Genomic DNA, 21,178 nt, shown 5'->3' on the forward strand with positions numbered 1-21,178 from the left:
ACCTATTTTCTATGTTTCCATGTGCTTAGGTCTTCTATGCACCAAGTTATGTTTGATAAAAATTGGGATGTTTTCCTATTATAAAGGTGCTTCTTTTTCTTCTTGTGTATGGCGTGCAGACTAAAGTTGTAGATCAAGGGTAGATATCCAGGTTAGGTCAGTATCAGCTACTGGGTGGATGGCTTTGATGCCACCAGGGAAAAGTCTCAGTGAGCAGTCAATGCACAAACAAATAAAGGTGCTATATTAAGTGACATTTTTGTTGTATTATTGCCACGACAAAGTAATAGAGAAGGGTCTTGACCCGAAACGTCACCCATTCCTTCTCTCCAGAGATGATGCCGGTCCCGCTGAGTTACTCCAGTTTTTTGTGTCTAGCACCGGTTCCAAAGTCTGACTCTTCCTGCAACCATCAGTTTCTTGACCCGACCTGCACAGCCCTAATCATGGACTACATCCACCGCTTAACCTGCTCTGGACATTTTCCAATTGTATTTTCCTCAAATGTCTTGTTTTTTTGCACAGTCTTTTTCTTTTCATTGTCTTGTAGACCTTGTGTAATTTAAGTCTATTCTACGCACATTTTTTGTAAAACTTAGGCACAATTTATGCACGGTCCATGCATAATTTATGTTTATGAGTGCTGTCTGTGTCTAAGTTCCTGTGATGCAGCTGCAAACAGGACTCTACATCTGTACCTCACCCTGCTTGTGCATATGACAGTGAACTCCCCAACTGAGGCTGTCAAAGATTCTGAGCAAGACAAATTTTACAATGGGTCTCGGACTAGAAACGTTAACTCTGTTTCTCATTCACGGATTCTGCCTGACCTGCTGAGTATTTCCAATGTTATTTTTATTTTTTTGAGGATTTTCAGCATGTGCAGCTTTTTCATCTGCCTCATTTTTGATCACTTGCTGTTCCTTTCACAACCTTGGGAAACACAAGATAACAAGCCTCCTCAAAGCACACTTACTGTAGCCATGAGAGGAATAAATCGGGTAAAAGCACAGCCTTGCCCAGAGAAGGGGAATTGAGAACCAGAAGACGCAGGTTTAAGGTGACGGGGGGAAAGATTTAAAAGGAACTTGAGGGGTAGGTTTTTTACACAAAGGGTGGTGGGTGTATAGAACAAGCTGCCGGAGGAGGCAGTTGAGGCAGATACTATCCCAACGTTTAAGAAAAATTTAGACAGGTACATTTTGTCCAGAGATGTTGCCCGTCCCGCTGAGTTACTCCAGCATTTTGTGTCTATCTTGGACAGGTACATGGATAAGACAGGTTTGGAGGGATATGGGCCAAATGCAGGCAGGTGGGACTAGTGTGGATGGGGCATGTTGGACGGTGTGGACAAGTTTGGCCGTTTCCATGCTGTGCGACTCTGTAACTTAAGAGTAGTGTGGGGAACACAATAGCAATGTATGCAAACAGCTGCAAGATGTATAGTCGATCATCCATGGAGGATGGAAGGTTGCCGGGTACGGAAGTACCTCTGCTCTCCTTCAAAGCAAATCCATTGCACCCGAGAATGAAAACTAGTCCCTCGGCCTTCTCCATGCAATGTACCGTCCATCCTGCAGTGTGGACAACCTCAATCCCTAATTAAATCCTCCGACACATTTTAAGGTTTATGAAACAGTAAACCACAACTAAAGATTGCAGTGATTTATGAAATGGAGACAGAACCTCAGACCCAAATTATGAATCATCAATATAGACTTGATTACAATTTCTTACTAGGGTCATAGAATCATATAGCAGAGAAACCAGCCCTTCGGCCCATCATGTCCCTGCCGATATTTCTTTTGTCCATTCTGCTTCCCTGCAGAACTAAACATCTTTAAATTAAAAAAATAAAAAAACTTGATTCAGAATAAAAAACCTATCTTTAAACAAAAGATAGTGGTGGCAAGGTAGAGCAGCGGGTAGAGCTGTTGCTGCACAGCGCCAGACACCCGGGATCAATCCTGACCACGGGTGGTGTCTGTGCGGAGTTTGAACGTTCTCCCTGTAACCAAGTGGGTTTCTTCCCACATCGAAGGCACGCGGGTTTGTAGATGAATTGGCCTTCGTAAATAGCCCCTAGTGTGTAGAGAGTGGATGAGAAAGTGGCATAACATAAAATTGGTGTATGGGTGATCGATAGTTGGCATGGACTCGATGGGCTGAAGAATCCGTTTTCCTGCTATATTTCTAAACTAAACTAAAAACATAGATTCCCAAAGGATGCCACAAACCAGCAGTTTCAAGGCAACTCGCATCAAAGGCAGCCTTTCATTGGATTTTTTTTTAAATCAGCTGTTCCCAGCATTGGTACTTGGACTGGCATCACTTGGTAATTCATCCAAGATACTGGAATAGTCATCTAGCTAATTCATCCATTATTTCACCACAACCACTACGTAAAATGAAAGATCACCAATGATTCACAATTTGGGAAAATAGCCCTCTTATATTCACATTCACCACATTAAAATGAAACAGTAGGATCTTGAATTATTAATTGCAGGCTAGATTCAAGTTGATTTTTTTAGAAGTGAAGGCAATTAGTCCGCACAATAAATGGAACCTAGTCATGTAGGAGTGGTGATGAAGCACTGTTTTCACTGTTGACTTAGAAACCAGGAATGCACTGTTGCCTGAGATGTTCATGGTAACAGACCTAATGTATACATTTTTCTTCTGCAGACACCATGAAGGAATACAAGCCACTTGCAAGTGGTAAGGTATAATTAACCATTTTCGCTTACAAGTCACACCATTAGTTTAGTTTAGAGATACAGCGCTGAAACAGGCTGTTCGGCTCCCCGGGTCCGCACCGATCAGCGGTCCCCGCACACTAACGCTATCCTACTTTTTAGCAAGCCAATTAACCTTAAAAACCTGTACATCGTTGGAGTGTGGGAGGAAACCAGAGCACCCGAAGATAACCCACACAGGTCACGGGGAGAATGCACAAATGCCAGAAAGATACAAAAAGCTGGAGTAACTCAGCAGGGCAAGCAGCATCCCTGGAGAGAAGGAAAGGGTGAGGTTTCGGGTGGAGACCCTTCTTCCGAATTTCAGAAGGGTCTCAACCCCAAACGTCACCCATTCCTTCTCTCCAGAGATGCTGCCTGTCCCGCTGAGTTACTTCAGCTTTTTGTGTTTATCTTCGGTTAATACCAGCATCTGCGGTTCGTTCCTACACATGTACAAACTCCATATGGACAATACCCGTAAACAGGACTGGGCCGCTCTCTCTGTAAGCCAGCAACTATATCGCTGTGCCACAGTGCCATCCATTGTCTCTTGCCCTTTACAATGACCATGTAACGGATCTTTAACTAATGAACATTTATACAGCCTGCAGAATTGTAGAATCAGACCCTAAACTCCACTTCCCTTGCAATCTCTATTAAGCTGGAACGTAGAACAGTACAGCATCAGAAGGGTCCCGACATGTACTGTTACCTATTCTTGTTCTTCAGAGATGCTGCCTGACCTGCTGAGTTACTCCAGCATTTTGTATCTACCTTTATTATAAACCAGCATCTGCAGAACCACAGTATGCCCTTCGGCCAACAAAGATGCCAAGACCACCTCTTAACTCGGGAGGCCCCGACCACGGGTGAACATCTGGGAAGATCGGAGGGGAGGCTGGCTGGACTATGGTACCTTCCTCAACTTTGGTGCCACTGTGTTGTGTTGTAGTTATGTTGTGTCGTGGACTTCTGTGTTTGTGCTTTTAAAAATCTTTTAATATGTTTTTATTATTTATTTATTATTTTTTTATTTTTTTAAATACTTGACTAAGGAAAATTCATTTTGTTGTCTCTAATATGAGACAATGACAATAAATTGAATACAAAAGAATACAATACTTATATCCCCCCCCCCCCCCTTTACTGCTTATCTATGTTCCGATCCAGAAGTATTTTAAATGCCACTATTGTAGCTGCTTCAACACCACCCCTGCAGTGGTTCCAGGCACTCACCATCCTACATGTAAAAAAATATTACCCCGCACATCTCCTTTAAAATTTGCCCCTCACCATAAAGCCATGCCCTTTAGATGTTTCCATCCTGGGAAAAAGCTTCCAACCATCTACCCAGTCTATGACTCATAATTTTATCTACTTCTATCAGGTCCCTCTGTAACCTCAGTCGTTCCAGAGTAAACAATCCAAATCTGTCCAACCTTCCCCTGTATCTAAAATCCTCTAATCAATCAGACATCATTCTGGTAAACCTCCTCTGCGCCCTTTCCATAGGCTCCACATCCTTCCTGAAATGGGGCAATGAGAACTGCATGAAATACTCCAAATGCAGCCTCACCAAAGTCCTATGAAGCTGCATTATCACTTCCTGATACTTATACTCAATGCCCCAAATCCCAAAATGCAACACCTCACACTTCTCTGTATTAAATTCCATCAACCATTCCTCCGCCCACCTGGCCAATCGATCCAGATCCTGCTGCAATCGTTCACAACCATCTTCACTATCTGCAAAACCACTCACTTTTGTATCATCAGCTACCTTGCTAATCTCGCCCCGTATGTTCTCATCCAAATCATTGATGTAGATGACAAACAGTAACGGGCCCAGCACCAAACCCTGAGGCACACCACTAGTCACAGGCCTCCAGTCTGAGAAGCAACCTTCCACCATCACCCTCTGCTTCCTTCCATGGAGCCTATTTGCTATCCATTTATCTTCCTCTTCTTGGATCCCATGCGATCTAATCTTCCAGAGCATCCTGCCATGCAGAACCTTGTCGAATGCATTACTGAAGTCCATGTACACAACATCTACATCTCTGCCCTCATCAATCTATTTGGTCACGTCTTCAAAAAAATCAATCAGATTTATGAGACACAACCTCCCTCGTACAAAACCATGCTGACTTTCCCTAATCAGCCCTTATCCATCCAAATGCCTGTATAACCTTCCCCTCAGAATACTCTCTAGTACCTTTCCAACTACAGATGTTAAGCTCACTGGCCTATAGTTCCCAGCATTTTCCCTGCAGCCCTTTTTGAAAAGAGGCACAAAGAGCCACCTTCTAGTCTTCCAGCACCTCGCCTGTGTTTAAGAACGACTCGTAAATTTTGTATAAAATTAGGTCTCCCCTCAGCCTCGGACACTCCAGGTAAAACACTTCAGGTTTGTCCAAATGTAGTAACAAGGAACTGTAGATGCTGGTTTACAAAAGTGCTGGAGTAAACTGAGCGGGTGAAGCAGCATCCAGGGATGCTGCCTAACCGCTGAGTTACTCCAGCACTTTGTGCCCTTTTCCCAGATCTGTCCAATCTCTCCTTATAACTAATATTCTCCAATAGGTTTGAATGTAATCTCTGCAGATGGCTTTTCTTTCTCAGACACAGTGCTGGAGGTGAATGTCGAATGACATCAGGTGCTCTCCACAGGGAGACTGATGAAGGTGGCAGAGAACTGGGCAGAAAATAGCACGTCTCCTTGTTTACATCCACTATTTCCTCATCCACCAATATGTTCAGATTTCACACAACTCAACTAATACGTACACAAAGGAAAACATGAAGAGGTACCTACCCTCTGACTTCAGAGAAACTCCCGCAGTCATTAAATTGCAAAATGTAACTAAAACACAAAGTAATTTAATACAGCCTTTCTATTATTATTCCAGGACAATTTTATTTCCGGCTTCTTAATGTACATCTATACAGGCCATATTAAAAAGGCTGCTAAATAACAAATGAATGTGTCTGCAACCTGATTTCTTAAAGAGTATGCATGCCATTATACACAATGAGAGGTAGAAACACTATTAAAGATCTAATAGTACAAATATTTTATAAATAAAAAGTCTTCAAAATTAATGGAATCGTTTACAGATAAATAAATGTACACATTAGTTTCTTTTCATAAAACAAAGTGAGGGGGAGAAAAATTAAACTGGTGACACGCTTCATAAACAAGCCAAATTGCTACAGTGAAAATATTTCCAACACACCGTCGCTGGGAGATTAAACATGATTGTTAATGTTTAATATTCAAGTACTTGAGCAGCTGAGAAACAGTTTTTTTAAAAAAATGGACAACTAAATAACTGCTGAAGGGTGGAAAAAATATTGAACAACTCTGGAAGAGAATGCCACGGGAATTGTTAGGTCCGTGAATGCCACTTCTGGCCGGATCTGTTGGGCAGTTAAACAATGATGTACAAATCACCAAAAGCATGCAATTCCTTTCAAAAGGGAGCAAGAGCTCATACACTGGAGGTGAAGGGACAGAGCAGCTAGTCACTTCCCGTTCCCAAGTACCGTACAATGCAGGCTTATTTTAAATGTCGATTCCTTTCTAACTTACCAGCTACTTTTTAAGTATTGAAAAGAACTAAAATAGACAGTCAACTACTCTCTGAATGCCTCCACCGTGTGAGTTATATTAGTTAGCCATAATCCTCCACCAGTCTGCACAGTACACTCTTAACCTCACCTCATTCACTCTAATCACACAAAATAGAAAGAAACAATTGTGCTTGTTTGGTTACCAGAATCCCAAAACTTTTTTCCACCCCTGAAAAATATCAAGTGTTACATTAGTCTGTACAATGGGTTCTCAACCTACAGGAACATTGCTTTATCAACATAATACTGTTTGCAGGAACAGCATTATTAGTAATGTTAATAGGCCCAGTGGCACAGTCACACTTATCACATGCACAACATAAAGCCAGCCCAAAAATAGCATTTAAAAGTCAGCAATCACTGGCTAAGAGGGAAAAAAAGAACTAGTTTCATTATATACAGATAGTTGCACTATATGAACTACTCAAGTATTTAATATGTAAAAAAAATGGAAAGGCTTGTAATAATACAGGCTATTTTTTTTGCAGTCTTTTGAGTTGAAGTGTCAAGCACTCTGTGCCTTTAGCTTCAAAACAAACATTAAAATGTCCTTTGTCGAATGTAATGGAGCTCATACTGCTGGGAGAGTTTACTTTTTTTTCCATTACTGTTCTTCATTACTTTTTTCCCCATTCCTTCCATGCAGCGTTTAAGGTGCTCCATTTTATGAGGAGTTCGGCGTAACGTAATGAAGGATGCTCAAAGGTCTGTAGTAGTGCAATCAGAAGTGGTTGTCAGATGGAGCAAAGTCTTCACCATTTCAAGAAACGTAGGGAGCCACACACACAAAAAATAAAAACAAGAAAATCCCCAGGCGTTGTCCATCCACTGCAGCACCCAGTTTGCCTGCTGGTTTACTTGGTGGGGAGGGGCACTCCATCTCTCTGCTGCCAAATTCATATTCACATAAAGTGCTCATCTTCTCCTTGACTGGTTTCTGCGGGTTGATATGCATTTGATGGGGCATCAGAGGATACAAGACAAAGCATGCCTCCGAATGGCTGTGCAGGGACCCAGGTAAAAGGTACAAACTCTGCAAGTAGCATTTGTTTGCTTATCACACACCGTAAGTGTCGCTTATAAAAAAAGGTAAAAGGTTTCTCTGACAGAAACACAACCGGTCACCGTGAACCAGCCACTCTGGGTGAGCCACCACAAGCTGATCAGACAGGGCGCGGAGTTCCTTTGTGAGTGCACGTTTCCAAGTACCCCATGAGTTCCGTGACGAAAGCAGAGGCTTCAGTTTTACTCCCGTGCTTGCGTTAACACATTCCGGCCGTGAGTGGCTTTGGAAGCCGGACCCAGTAACTGCCTCACACTTTGCCTCTTTGAGGAAAACTGAAATGAAAGAATATGCTACATTGCTGAGAGGGTTTTCCCCAGAAGTATTAATCTGTATTTGTAGGTAAATTTCCTTTCTCTTGAAACAAGAACTCCTCTTTGGTAACTCTTCTAAAACAAAAGTCAATCCTTCTTCACCTGGTGGATTGGCAGAGGCTCCGGAGAATTAAATAAACCCAGCATGAACCGTTCTCCAAATGGTGGGGTTGGGTGGGAGGGAGAGGGGTTGGGGGATAAAGGCAACTCCAAAGATCTGAGGAGAGGTGGTGGTGGTCCCTGCATTGATGCGTGTGGTCCATTTCAGAAGGCTAGTTATCATACAAAGCCACCGTGCCGTGACATAGCACCGACAGTCTGCGCTCAATACTGGTTTTGTCTGCAAAAACACAAACAGACATTCAATTAAAAATTCATCTGCCAGCTGGTCTGCCTCCACTTATCAACTGCGATCTACGATTTATCAGTAGCTCTGTCCATTCAGTGTTGCACCGTCTCCAAATATTAGTGTTGTAAAGGGCATGGTGTCCCGGCAACCCCACCCCAACCTCTTGGCACAAGGTCACAACCTAAATAAACCGTCCCTACCCATCTGTGCTACTGGCAGACCAGAGGCAAGGTGCTGCTTTATTAACTGATTTAAAACAAGATCATGGGCTTACATAGGCAGGAATATTCCCCATTGCACTTAATTTACCCCATTGAATCATTCCAACTGCTCTAGCAGGGAATTAAAGATACACTGCACTGAACTGAGTTTACAGCTTTTGAAGTCAATTTCAGTTGAAGTTCTTCAACAGATACACTCTTCTGTAAGTAACAGGATAAAGAGATTGCCCTTGCTACGTAAAGTAATGGTTGATTGAAAGTCTGAGTCTTCAAACTCCAGGTTGTTGTGTCTTCTTCTCCCATGTACAACAGTACAACTGGAGAAAGCATGATCAAACAGAAATGCACTTTTAGTTTTAGAGGTACAGTGCGGAAACAGGCCCTTCGGCCCACCAATTCCGTGCCGACCAACTATCCCTGCACACAAACACTATCCTACGCACACTAGGGACAATTTACAATTATATCAAACCAATTAACCTACAAATCTGTACGTCTTTGGAGTGTGGGAAGAAACCAAAGATTTCGGAGAAAACACACGCAGGTCATGTGGAGAACGTACAAAACTCCGTACATACAGCACCTGTAGTCAGGGTCAAACCCGGGTCTCTGGTGCTGTAAGGCAGCAACTCTACCGCTGTGCCACCGTACCTTAAGTATCATCTCAAGGTACCAAGTGTGGGAAAAGACGAGGTGGGGCTGGAGTAAAGAACATATTGCAAAGAGCCGTGACAGCTAGCTGTTTTGTTACCAATGTTGGAGAACCTGGCAGGGCAAAGGAGGGTGCATGAGTGAATGCAGTTGATTAGAGGGAGGATGCAGAGGAAGGGCAAGAAGTGCTTCCATTCGCATTTGCAGATCAATACATCAACTCTTGAGTGAGCTGCATCGCTAAGTTGGTTTGCGGAGAAACTGACTAATACATCTGTGGAGGGAATAGACAGATAACGTTTTGGGTCGGGACCCTTCTTCAGACTGACTGGAGGAGGGAGGAGAAAGCTGCAAGAAAGGTGGGGGAAGGATGAAGTGGGCGAGTGATAGGTGGATACAGGTGGGGAGGCAGGAGGGGGCTGATTAGCAGATGGGTGGAGATAGTGACAAAGGCTAGAGATGACAAAAAGGTGTCAAGATTAGGAGAGAAGAGGAGGAGTGAAATGCAAAGCCGGGAAGAGGGATGTAAGTGGAAGAGGAATTCGGATATATTTCAGGAGGAGATTCAACAGATTCTTGATTAGTGCGGGTGTCAGGGATGAAGGGGAGAAGGCAGGAGAATGGGGTTGAGAGGGAAAGGTAGATCAGCCATGATTGAATGGCGGAGTAGATGGTCTATGGGCCAAATGGCCTAATTCTACTCCTATAACATGAACGCACTGCTAAAAGTGCCGAGACTCATCAAAGTGCCTGTGATGCTGTCTGAGTTAAACCATCTCGGGGATCAAATCCTGCTGTTGAGGTCGGGATGCACATGGACTAATCCTGCAGAAGTCTTCATTAAACCTCCTAGTTTTGTTTCAGAGGAATGAAATGAACAGTGGTGGAAGTATACTGCATGGCAGAGAGAGAAAGACCTAGTCTTTCAACGGTCAAGAATCTGCACTGATCAACCACACAGGTAAAGAACTTTGGTTGACCCATCTTTATGTCTGTCCTTACATTTGAGAATGTTATCAATGTCAGCAGGATCTTGTAGTGTCTTCGTCAAGCCTTCCAGCAGCAAGGCTGCTTTGTGGTACCGGTACGTGATGTCTTCCGTTTGCTGAAACATTTCATCCAATGCTGCTGACTGCACCTGGATTTGCAACAAAGACAGTAGCTGACAATTCAAGATGTTTAATGCAACATACTGATTCAGCGCTGCAACAATATAATCTGAGAGGTACCTTCCTTAAAGGAGCTGTACAGATGCAAGCTGTCATTCAGACAGCGAGAGAGTGCGACAAAATAGGCTGGCTGCATCACCACATTTTATGCGGTGTCATGCCATTTAGAATTAAAGGTTGCAGCTAAATTGTACATGTACACACACACACACACACACAATAAATGGAAAAGGTCCATGGGTAACCCAACACCTTTTTGGATGAATTCAAAATGTATTTATTCTTTTCCTGGATCACTTTGAACCTGGGCCCTATGAGACTCGGGTATAAGAGATGCTAGCGTGCAGAAGTGATACAGAGTGCATCACATTTCTCTGTGGTCAGCACGGACTTAGTGAGCTGAAGGGCTGCATTTCTCCACGACTCTATCACCCCCTGCATGCTTGCCCCTTCTCTCCTACACTCAAGGTGTTATCACATTGGAGAGCTGATGGCTTCCAGTCAGGGAATGTTTTACCAGTGCCTCCCACTCTTCAAAAGACCAGAGAAGACACACACAGTGCTGGAGTAACTCAGCGGGCCAGGCAGCATCTCAGGAGAACATGGATAGATGATGTTTCAGTGTGGCACCTTTCTTCCGACTTCAAAAGACCAACTATTCATCTAACACCTAAAAATCTGACCAACCTCCCACATTAATATTTGTACTGTCCACTGTGAAACTCAAGGCAAATATCACCCACATAAATAAATTTGAAAGAAGAAAATAGAAGCATGGATTTACCATTTCCACAGCGTAGCTATAGATCAGTTTCTCCGCAGTAACACTGTTGATTTCATCCACAAACCTCTGCTTATCGGAGAAGAAATGATTCAGCTTCTCCGTGAGTTTCTTGCAAAATGAGATGCAACACTTGTAACGCTCATTCAGATTTTTAACAACTGTCCAAGAGAACATGTAGCATGATTAGTGACACATTTTACAAAAGGCATTTCATAACTTCAGCCAACAAGGACATTATTTCTGAATTTTAAGCCGCTGCCATGATTAATGCATGCGATGATCTTCCAATGCACACAATGATTTAATAAACAGCTTTGACGTTAATGTCTAGCTGCAAGCATTTAATTGGCAATGCACCCACGAATTGGCATTGTGGCAATGTTTTGCTCGCTGCCTCTTTTGCAGAAAGCAGTGCAATGGGAATTGATAATCTTTCTGCCTCAATTGTATCTGCAAGCACAGCAAGGTCAGGTGAAATACAGGGGACTAAAGGTGGAGCTTGCATTATGTTTCATATTCTGAAGGCCTCAGAGAGTTTGTACATAGCACATTATTTAAGCCTGACTAAATGACTGCGAACTGAAGGATATCAAATTGCATGTCACAAAGTTTGAAGAGGAATTAGAAACCTTTTCTCATTTAACAATTCTCATTTGGCCTTGCAAACTCATTTAAATGCACAGATTTACCCCACCCTATTGAAATAGCCCCCTTTCCCTCCTGGCCCCAGGTTGAGAACATGCCAATGAACCAACGTATTGGACTTCCATAAACAAAGCTGTCAGTACCTTGTTTGACTGCTGTAGATGGGTTCAGCTTGCCAGATTTAACCCGGTCTTTGGCAAGGTGCAAAGACGATGCCAACAGTTGTGCTCCTTTCATGTACAACACAAGCTGCTCCACTTGTCTGCAGGATGAATGCAGCGTTAACGTTTGTATAAAATTGAGTCAACCAACAAATATCTTCAAGAACCCCAACAGCAATATTGATCGATTGATTGGAAGATGCAGCATGAAAACAGACCCTGCGACCCACCGAGTCCTTGCTGACAATCGATCACATGTCCACACTCATTTCTGTGTTATCCCACTTTCGCATCCACTCCCTACACTCTCAGTACAATTTACAGAGGCCAATTAATTAACTTACAAACCCGCAGGTTTTTCTAATGTGGGAGCAAATCAGAGCAAACCCACATGGTCACAGGAAGAATGTGCAAATTCCACACAGGCAGCACCCGAGGTCAGGATCGAACCCTGGTCTTTGGCACTGAGGCAGCAGCTCTACCACCCTTGAAATCCGGAGCAGGTATATACTTTGGTCTTTATGGCAGCAGACTGCTGGCAACTGGTTTGTTTAATAATCTCAGATGAACAATAAGATTTACCAGTGTGAAAGAAAAACCAGGGGCTGAAAACAAACTGCTGCAGGAGGCAGTTGGTCAGGCGGCATCTGTGGAGCCGAAGGAGCATCGGCTTGAAGGGAAAATCAGGAGACACAAGGAACTGCAGATGCTGGAATCATGAGCAAAACACAAAGTGCTGGAGTAACTCAGCGGGTCAGGCAGTATCTATGGAGGGAAAGGATAGGAATCGGTTCGTAGGTACACCCGACACATTAGGGGCAAACTGATTGTAGTAGCGGGGAGAACGATGGAAAAGCGTTGTGGGCGGCACAACGCCCGGAGAAAGTGGAAACAAGAAACTGCAGATGCTGGTTTATTCCAAAAAAAAGATATAAAGTGCTGAAGTGTCTCAGCAGGGCAGGCAGCATCTCTGGGGAAAAACGATGGGAGACATTTTGGGTCGTGACCCTTCTTCAGATAGGTGGATACAGGTGAGGTGGCAGATTGGCAGATGGGTGGACAAAGGCGAGATTGAAAAGGAGACAAAGGGGTGTCAGATAAGGACAGAAGAGGAGAGAAATGTAAAGATATTGGGAGGGAAACAGATGGGGTGGGGAAGGGCAGGATAGTGAGAGAAATGGGTGCACACTGGGGAGGGGGGGGTGGACACAGGAAAGAGAGAGGGGAAAGGTTTTTGGAAATCCAGGACTATGTGTCAATTAGTGCCACTTGTGCTATCATTTTCAATCAGTCAGAGTGGCAGGTCCCAAAAAATGTTTTGGCTGTTTGCTCATTTAGATAGGTAATGGTGTCAGAAAAACAAAAGTCCAAGGGTGTTTTTTAAATACTTTTAGAAGACAGAAACATTAATATTTCCATCGTTTTACTCAAGGGAAAAATGTTGTTGACTCCTACACGTTCACAAGGTCATAAGTGATCGGAGCAGAATTAGGGCATTCGGCCCATCAAGTCTACTCCACCATTCAATCATGGCTGATCTATCTCTCCCTCCTAACCCCATTCTCCAGTCTTTTCCCCTTAACCTGTCACCCATACAAACTATCTCTGCCGTAAAAATATCCATTGACTTGCCCTCCACAGCCTTCTGTGGCAAAGAGTCCCACAGATTCACTACCCTCTGACTAAAGAAATTTGAACATTGAATGCATAATATGAACTCGCATCAATTAACCCAAATGCTAAATAATCTAAATTTCAGTCCAGCAAAATTTTAAACCGCAGTTCCAGATTTGAGATTTTCCCAAGACAATGTGATCAACAACACAAATACTGACCCCCACTCCTTGCTGAGCCGGCTGATCTGGTCAACCACTATGCTCTCCTGGACTTGGTACAGAGAGGCAGCTGAGGTCCCCAGCTCCAAGCTGCCTCCTTTCAATGCTGCAATGTCCATAATGCATTCTGCAAATGTCAGCATCGTATTCAGGTGGCGCAAGGTATCCGTATGCTCTCTCTGCAATCAACAGACGGAAGAAAAAGTTACTTTTATATCTGACTGTATTTAAAACAATCCCAGACTGCAAATAATGTAAAAACAAAGAACTGCAGATGCTGGTTAATATGCAAAGGGACACAAAGTGCTGGAGTAACTCATCAGGTCAGGCATCACTGGAGAAGATGGATATTTTTCAGTCTGAAGAAGGGTCTTGAACCGAAGGATCACCTATCCATGTTTTCCAGAGATGCTGCCTGACCCACTGAGTTACTCCAGCACTTAATGTCCCTTTTTGTCAGACAAAACAGTATAATTTCAACAGTACTGCGTCCTTCAGTTTCACAAATCATTATAAAAGCCGTAGGCTCTGAATGTAAATTATATTGATGATAATCATAGGTTGAACATTATTCTTAGGAAATCAAACAACTCACACGCTAATGCCTTGGTGATTTGTTAAAAAAAAAAAATAATTGAAGGTACACCATAATGATTGTGAGAAACTAGATATTCTTTTTTTCTGATGCATAACTTCAGTCGTATCTTCAAGATGAAGCCTTGGGATGAGATGAGGTTTCCCTGGAGTTAAAAATAAGAAACTCTCAAAATACTGCCTCTCAGCAGATGGTCATATATTCAGCTTTGACTTATAAAGGGTTTGGTTTCTGATCCATAGGGTAGATTAAACAGATTTTTTTTTAAAGAGCTATCAGTGAAGTTAACAACATGGACTGAAGGGACCAAAGATGGGAACTGTTCTCGAGCTGCAAAGAGTAAAGTTTTAAAATGGCGAGCTGGAGGGTTGCAATAAAGTGTGGTGCACAAAAAGCAGAGACCTTGGCAGCAGAATAGGGGTGGTATGATTGGGAAATAAAAGGCACAACATGTTTCGTACAAGGCAGCTGGCTCAGAGACATAAAACTAACATGTGCAAGTGGTGTGCACTTGAAAATGGTAAAACGTTGCCAAGATCGGAACAAAAATGAAATTTCTCAGTAACTCAGGTTTGTAACAAAACTCAAAAGGATGATTTTATTTTGGTGTGTTTCCACTGACCACGAGTTGTGGCCAAAGGCCATCAAGAAGTGATGAAGGGCATGGTGACTATTTTCAGGAAGATCGGAGCCTTTTAAATAGCCAAAGATAGTCTGTTTACGCTTCAGCTGTTCTTTACACTCTAGGGATGCAGCAGCATCAGCTGATGTTCCAAATGGTACGCGTAGTGCCACCGCCCGCCAAGATTGGAACATGCTCAACAGCAAGCTCACCAGGAGACCTGGGAACAGAGCTGTTGTTTCTGTTCATCCAAGTCTCTCAAGCATTTAATTGTTCGATTTCCATCATTATTGAAACCATCATCATTTACTAGACAAGCTTTACGTCCAGTTGTAACCGCACTTGCATCAGTTAAAGGGATTAAATAGATCAGAACAAAATATCGGCACAGTGGTGCAGTTGCTGCCTCAATGCGCCAGAGAGCCGGGTTCGATCCCGCCCTTGGGGACTATCTATGTGGAGTTTGCACGTTCTTCCTATGACCACCTGGGTTTCCTCTGGGTGCTCCAGTTTCTTCCCAAATCCCAAAGACGTACAGGTTTGTAGGTTATTTGGACTCTAAATTACTCCTAGTGTGAATGAAAAGGGGATAACATAGAACGGGTGTGAACGTGTGATCGATGGTTGGCATGGACTCAGTTTCCATGCTGTATCTCTATAACAAGATAAGCTCTCCTTCAGGTTCTCCACATAACGTCCCCTTCCTTCCCGTCTCCACCATTGCACACTGTTTCAGAGTCCACAAATATAAATATGCTTAATCTCTGGTTATTTCCTGTTATGTTGCAGAGAAATGTCTTTCACAAATGTTCGGGCGCCCCTAAGACGCCAGAGAATCCGGATCCAAATAAGGGTCTCGACCCGAAACGTTACCCATTCCTTCTCTCCAGAGAAGCTACCTCCAGTTGGAGAATTACTCCAGCATTTTGTGTCTACCTTGTTTATACAACAACTACAAATCACAACACACTGGAATTTGTGGAAGATTTTGCATTGGCTACAAAATTCATAAGACAAACATCTGTCGAAAATTTCAGGAAACCTACAGTACGTTACAACAGCAATCCAAATGTGATAGCATACTTAAATATTCCTCACTGCTTGGTTCCATTTTGCATCACTGCCTTTGCCACTAGGTTTAGGTTTAGCATTATATCAGGGTACAGTGAAAAGATTTTGTTTGGATGCTATCCAATCAAATCAGATAATATGCATGAATACAAGCAAGCCACACACCAGTACAATAGGTGGAGCAAAGTGAAAGATATCAGAGTGCAGAATATAGTTTCTCAGCATTGTAGCGTAACAAACAGTTCCAGACGCAAAGTCCAATGCTCACCATGAGGTTGGTTGGGGAATTGGGACCGTACCCGATTATGGTGAGGGAGGATCTTACCGTGGAACGACCATTCAGTCATCTGGTAACAGAGGGGAAGAAGCTGTTTGAGTCTGGTGTTGTGCACTTTCAAGCTTCCGTATCTTCTGCCCAACGGGAATAGGGAGGAGGAATGACCGGGGTGGGAAAGGTCTTTGATAAAGTTTGCTGCCTTCCACAGACGGCGTGAAGTGTAGATGGGTGGGAGGGGAGGTATGCGTTCTTCCACACATTGTGCAGTGGGCTAAACACGGCAACAGTGACAGTGAAGCCTAGGTGCAAAGCAGTTTATTTTTGTTGATCCTTTGATGGCAGCACCATTTTAAGTAACTTCACAAACTCTGCCGCTAGAGCAGAGTGAAAGCTCTGTATTAATTGCGTTGAGGTGTTCGGCACAGCCAGTCATAACAGCTTTTCACTCTGTTTGGATATGTCAGTAGCAACAGGCACTTTAAATGACACACTGATTTTAGTTAATGCTGTCAAATTGTATTTTCCACAAGGACTCTTGGGCAATATCACTTCATTGTGTTATAAATATAGAAACATAGAAAATAGGTGCAGGAGTAGGCCATTCGGCCCTTCGAGCCTGCAACGCCATTCAATATGATCATGGCTGATCATCCAACTCAGTATCCTGTACCTGCCTTCTCTCCATACCCCCTGATCCCTTTAGCCACAAGGGCCACATCTAACTCCCTCTTAAATATAGCCAACGAACTGGCCTCAACTACCTTCTGTGGCAGAGAATTCCAGAGATTCACCACTCTCTGTGTGAAAAATATTTTCCTCATCTCGGTCCTAAAAGATTTCCCCCTTATCCTTAAACTGTGACCCTTTGTTCTGGACTTCCCCAACATCGGAAACAATCTTCCTGCATCTAGCCTGTCCAACCCCTTAAGAATTTTGTAAGTTTCTATAAGATCCCCCTTCAATCTTCTAAATTCTAGCGAGTACAAACCGAGTATCCAGTCTTTCTTCGTATGAAAGTCCTGCCATCCCAGGAATCAGTCTGGTGAACCTTCTCTGTACTCCCTCTATGGCAAGAATGTCTTTCCTCAGATTAGAAGACCAAAACTGGACGCAATACTCCAGGTGTGGTCTCACCAAGACCCTGTACAACTGCAGTAGAACCTCCCTGCTCCTATACTCAAATCCTTTTGCTATGAATGCTAACATACCATTCGCCTTCTTCACTGCCTGCTGCACCTGCATGCCTACTTTTAATGACTGGTGTACCATGACACCCAGGTCTCGTTGCATCTCCCCCTTTCCTAATCGGCCACCATTCAGATAATAATCTACTTTCCTGTTTTTGCCACCAAGTGGATAACCTCACATTTATCCACATTATACTGCATCTGCCATGCATTTGCCCACTCACCCAGCCTATCCAAGTCACCTTGCAGCCTCCTCACAGCTAACACTGCCCCCCAGCTTCGTGTCATCCGCAAACTTGGAGATGTTGCATTCAATTCCCTCGTCCAAATCATTAATATATATCGTAAATAGCTGGGGTCCCAGCACTGAGCCTTGCGGTACCCCACTAGTCACTGCCTGCCATTGTGAAAAGGACCCGTTTACTCCTACTCTTTGCTTCCTGTCTGCCAGCCAGTTCTCTATCCACATCAATACTGAACCCCCAATACCGTGTGCTTTAAGTTTGTATACTAATCTCTTTTGTGGGACCTTGTCGAAAGCCTTCTGAAAGTCCAGATATAACACATCCACTGGTTCTCCCTTATCCACTCTACTAGTTACATCCTCGAAAAATTCTATAAGATTCGTCAGACATGATTTACCTTTCATAAATCCATGCTGACTTTGTCCAATGATTTCACCACTTTCCAAATGTGCTGCTATCCCATCTTTAATAACTGATTCTAGCAGTTTCCCCACTACCGACATTAGACTAACTGGTCTGTAATTCCCCGTTTTCTCTCTCCCTCCCTTTTTAAAAAGTGGGGTTACATTAGCTACCCTCCAATCCTCAGGAACTACTCCAGAATCTAAAGAGTTTTGAAAAGTTATCACTAATGCATCCACTATTTCTGGGGCTACTTCCTTAAGTACTCTTGGATGCAGCCTATCTGGCCCTGGGGATTTATCGGCCTTTAATCCATTCAATTTACCCAACACCACTTCCCGGCTAACCTGGATTTCACTCAGTTCCTCCATCTCATTTGACCCCGGGTCCCCTGCTATTTCCGGCAGATTATTTATGTCTTCCTTAGTGAAGACAGAACCAAAGTAGTTAATTCAATTGGTCTGCCATGTCCTTGTTCCCCATGATCAATTCACCTGTTTCTGACTGCAAGGGACCTACATTTGTTTTAACTCATCTTTCTCTCTTCACATATCTATAAAAGCTTTTGCAGTCAGTTTTTATGTTCCCTGCCAGTTGTCTTTCATAATCTATTTTCCCGTTCCTAATTAAGCCCTTTGTCCTCCTCTGCTGGACTCTGAATTTCTCCCAGTCCTCTGGTAGGCTGCTTTTTCTGGCTAATTTGTACGCTTCATCTTTTGTTTTGATACTATCCCTGATTTCCCTTGTTATCCACGGATGCACTAACTTCCCTGATTTATTTTTTTGCCAAACTGGGATGAACAATTGTTGTAGTTCATCCATGCAGTCTTTAAATGCCTTCCATTGCATATCCACCGTCAATCCATTAAGAATCAATTGCCAGTCTATCTTGGCCAATTCACGTCTCATACCCTCAAAGTTACCTTTCTTTAAGTTCAGGACCCTTGTTTCTGACTTAACAATGTCACTCTCCATCCTAATGAAGAACTCAACCATATTATGGTCACTCTTGCCCAAGGGGCCACGCACAACAAAACTAGCTCTATATTAGAGTCACACATTCATACAATGTGGAAACTGACCCTTCAGCCCAACTTGCCCACACCAGCGAACATTTCCCATCTACACCAGCCTCACCAGCCTGTGTTTGGCCTATATCCGTCTAAACCTATCCTATCCATGTACCTGTCTAAATTGAACATAGGCTAGAAATTAGAGTAATATGAGAATTTGGTCAAACATTTGGAATATTAAAAACGTGTGGGATTTTCAGGTTGTTGGTTTTTGGCTGATACCATCCAAACTTCCCTTTGACATGCATTCCACCATTCACCCCAACAAGATGAGCTACGACTACAATGGGAAAGCTTGGAGGGAGGGTATTTTGGGTATTGAGGTTTTCCAAGGACACCAGGAATGAATGGCAGAGAAGCAAGCACCAATGATGCACAAACAGAAAGAAGTTTTGTGCTCATGGTGTGTTTGGGAACAGCTCAGCCCAAGACTGTAAGAAATTGCAGAGTTGGAGATGTAGCCCAGTCCATCACACACACCAGATGCCCACCATTGACTCCATCTTCACTTCATGCTGCCTCACAAAAAGCAGTTAACATAATCAAGGACTTGTTCTACCACGGTCATTCCTTTTTCTCCCTGCTCCTGTCCGACAGAGGGTACAGAAGCTTGAAAGTGCGCACCACCAGACTCAGGAACAGCTTCTTCCCTCTGTTATCAGGCTTCTGAATGGTCCTGCCATAAGCTAGGGTACTGTCCGATTCACCTCTCCTCATTGAGACTTTGTCTATGGAATCGATGCTCTACAATGGTGAGATTTATATTCTGCATTCTGTATCTTCCCGTTTCCTCTATTTATTGTATTTGTGTTCGATTTTATTGTATTTATGTGTGGTATATCTGATCTCCTTGGATAGCAAATGAAAAACAACGTTTTTCGCTGTATCTTGGTACACATGACTCTTAAACATAACCTACAAAAAAATTACCCTTTGAAAGATCAAATTACTGAGATGAAGTTTATAGTAAGCAAGTGAAAATCAAACAAAAACTGCAGTCGCTGGAAATGTAAAATAAAAACAGAGAAGTCAGGCCAAGTTCTTTTCTGTGCGAAAAGAAACAGAGCTAATGCTTAGACCGAACTAATGAAAGGTCTTCACCCTAAAATGTGAACTCTCTTTCTCTTCCCACAGATGCGGCCAGATATGCTGAGTATTTTCAAGAAGGTTGGAAAGTAAGGAAACTTGTCCAGTGTTGTGAAGGGGATGGAATTGATATTTAAATGACCGATGTGTTTTCATACATTCTTGAATGCAGTATCAGGTCACTTAAAAGATTAGTTCAGTAATTTAGGAATCTCAAAAACAATAATAATCTAAATCCACGATCAGTATTTTCCATTGCAAAGATTACCATGTTAGCTTATGCTTAAATAGAATGCAAGAACTTAAAATGTACTGTTTAATTAACATTAGCCTGTACAGATTACAACATTAGCTTTGTTACATTGCGATACATATTTCGCACGGAACAATTTGGAAGCTGAGAGTCACCACCCACTTTATGGAGCAAGAGAAGTGATAGTTTTATTTTTTAAATTCGAACTGTTAAAAGAGCTCACCTCCATTAAAGTCTCTTCTGGGAGCTCTGGAGCTTCAAATGTGATAAATCCTTCCAAACTGGGAGGCGAGGTACCAAACGTCATGTACTTCAGACTGGAGGGACCCTCTACTCCAGGAGGTGAGGTACCCATGGAACCACCTGGCGGGGAACCCATGTAAATCCGCCCACTGTTAGAGCACAGAGATCCCAGCGGGCTGCCCGAGCCAACTGCAAGGAAGAGGGGAGAAAAACTAAGCAGAAGCCACATGGAAGCCACAAGGTGTAGCATCTTAATGAAGGACATAGAATAATTACGATAATAAACTGAAGCTAAATTAGAAGAATTTTAAAATCACTTGACTTTAGAACAGCCAAACACAGAATATTACAGTACAGGAACAGGCCCTTTGGCCCACAAGGTCTGTGCTGAACATGATGCCAAGATAAACTAACACTCATCTGTCTGCACGTGATCCATATCCGACAGTGTTAAAGATAACGGCAAACATATTTAATCTGCACAACATACATTCCAACATATCAGAAAATTAGGACTATTTTCGGATAACATTCTTCATGCCCATAATATTATTTCAA

General features: G+C 43.0%; 1 protein-coding gene across 5 annotated transcripts in view; it reads right to left on the reverse strand.

The window, feature by feature from the left end:
• Positions 1-5,632: 5,632 nt before the first annotated feature.
• The window catches only part of ulk2 (unc-51 like autophagy activating kinase 2), a 96,706-nt gene continuing 81,160 nt past the window's right edge, over positions 5,633-21,178 (reverse strand). For all 5 annotated transcript variants that reach the window (XM_033045732.1, XM_033045735.1, XM_033045731.1 and 2 more), the window contains 6 exons: positions 20,601-20,809; positions 13,567-13,745; positions 11,714-11,832; positions 10,926-11,083; positions 9,975-10,110; positions 5,633-8,091 (listed from right to left, as the gene is read on the reverse strand). In XM_033045732.1, the coding sequence (XP_032901623.1) occupies positions 8,024-8,091; positions 9,975-10,110; positions 10,926-11,083; positions 11,714-11,832; positions 13,567-13,745; positions 20,601-20,809 (869 nt within the window). In that variant the 3' untranslated portion in view covers positions 5,633-8,023. The remainder of the gene's footprint in view (positions 8,092-9,974; positions 10,111-10,925; positions 11,084-11,713; positions 11,833-13,566; positions 13,746-20,600; positions 20,810-21,178) is intronic.

The sequence above is a fragment of the Amblyraja radiata genome, chromosome 28, assembly GCF_010909765.2.
Source record: "Amblyraja radiata isolate CabotCenter1 chromosome 28, sAmbRad1.1.pri, whole genome shotgun sequence".
Taxonomy (NCBI): domain Eukaryota; kingdom Metazoa; phylum Chordata; class Chondrichthyes; order Rajiformes; family Rajidae; genus Amblyraja; species Amblyraja radiata.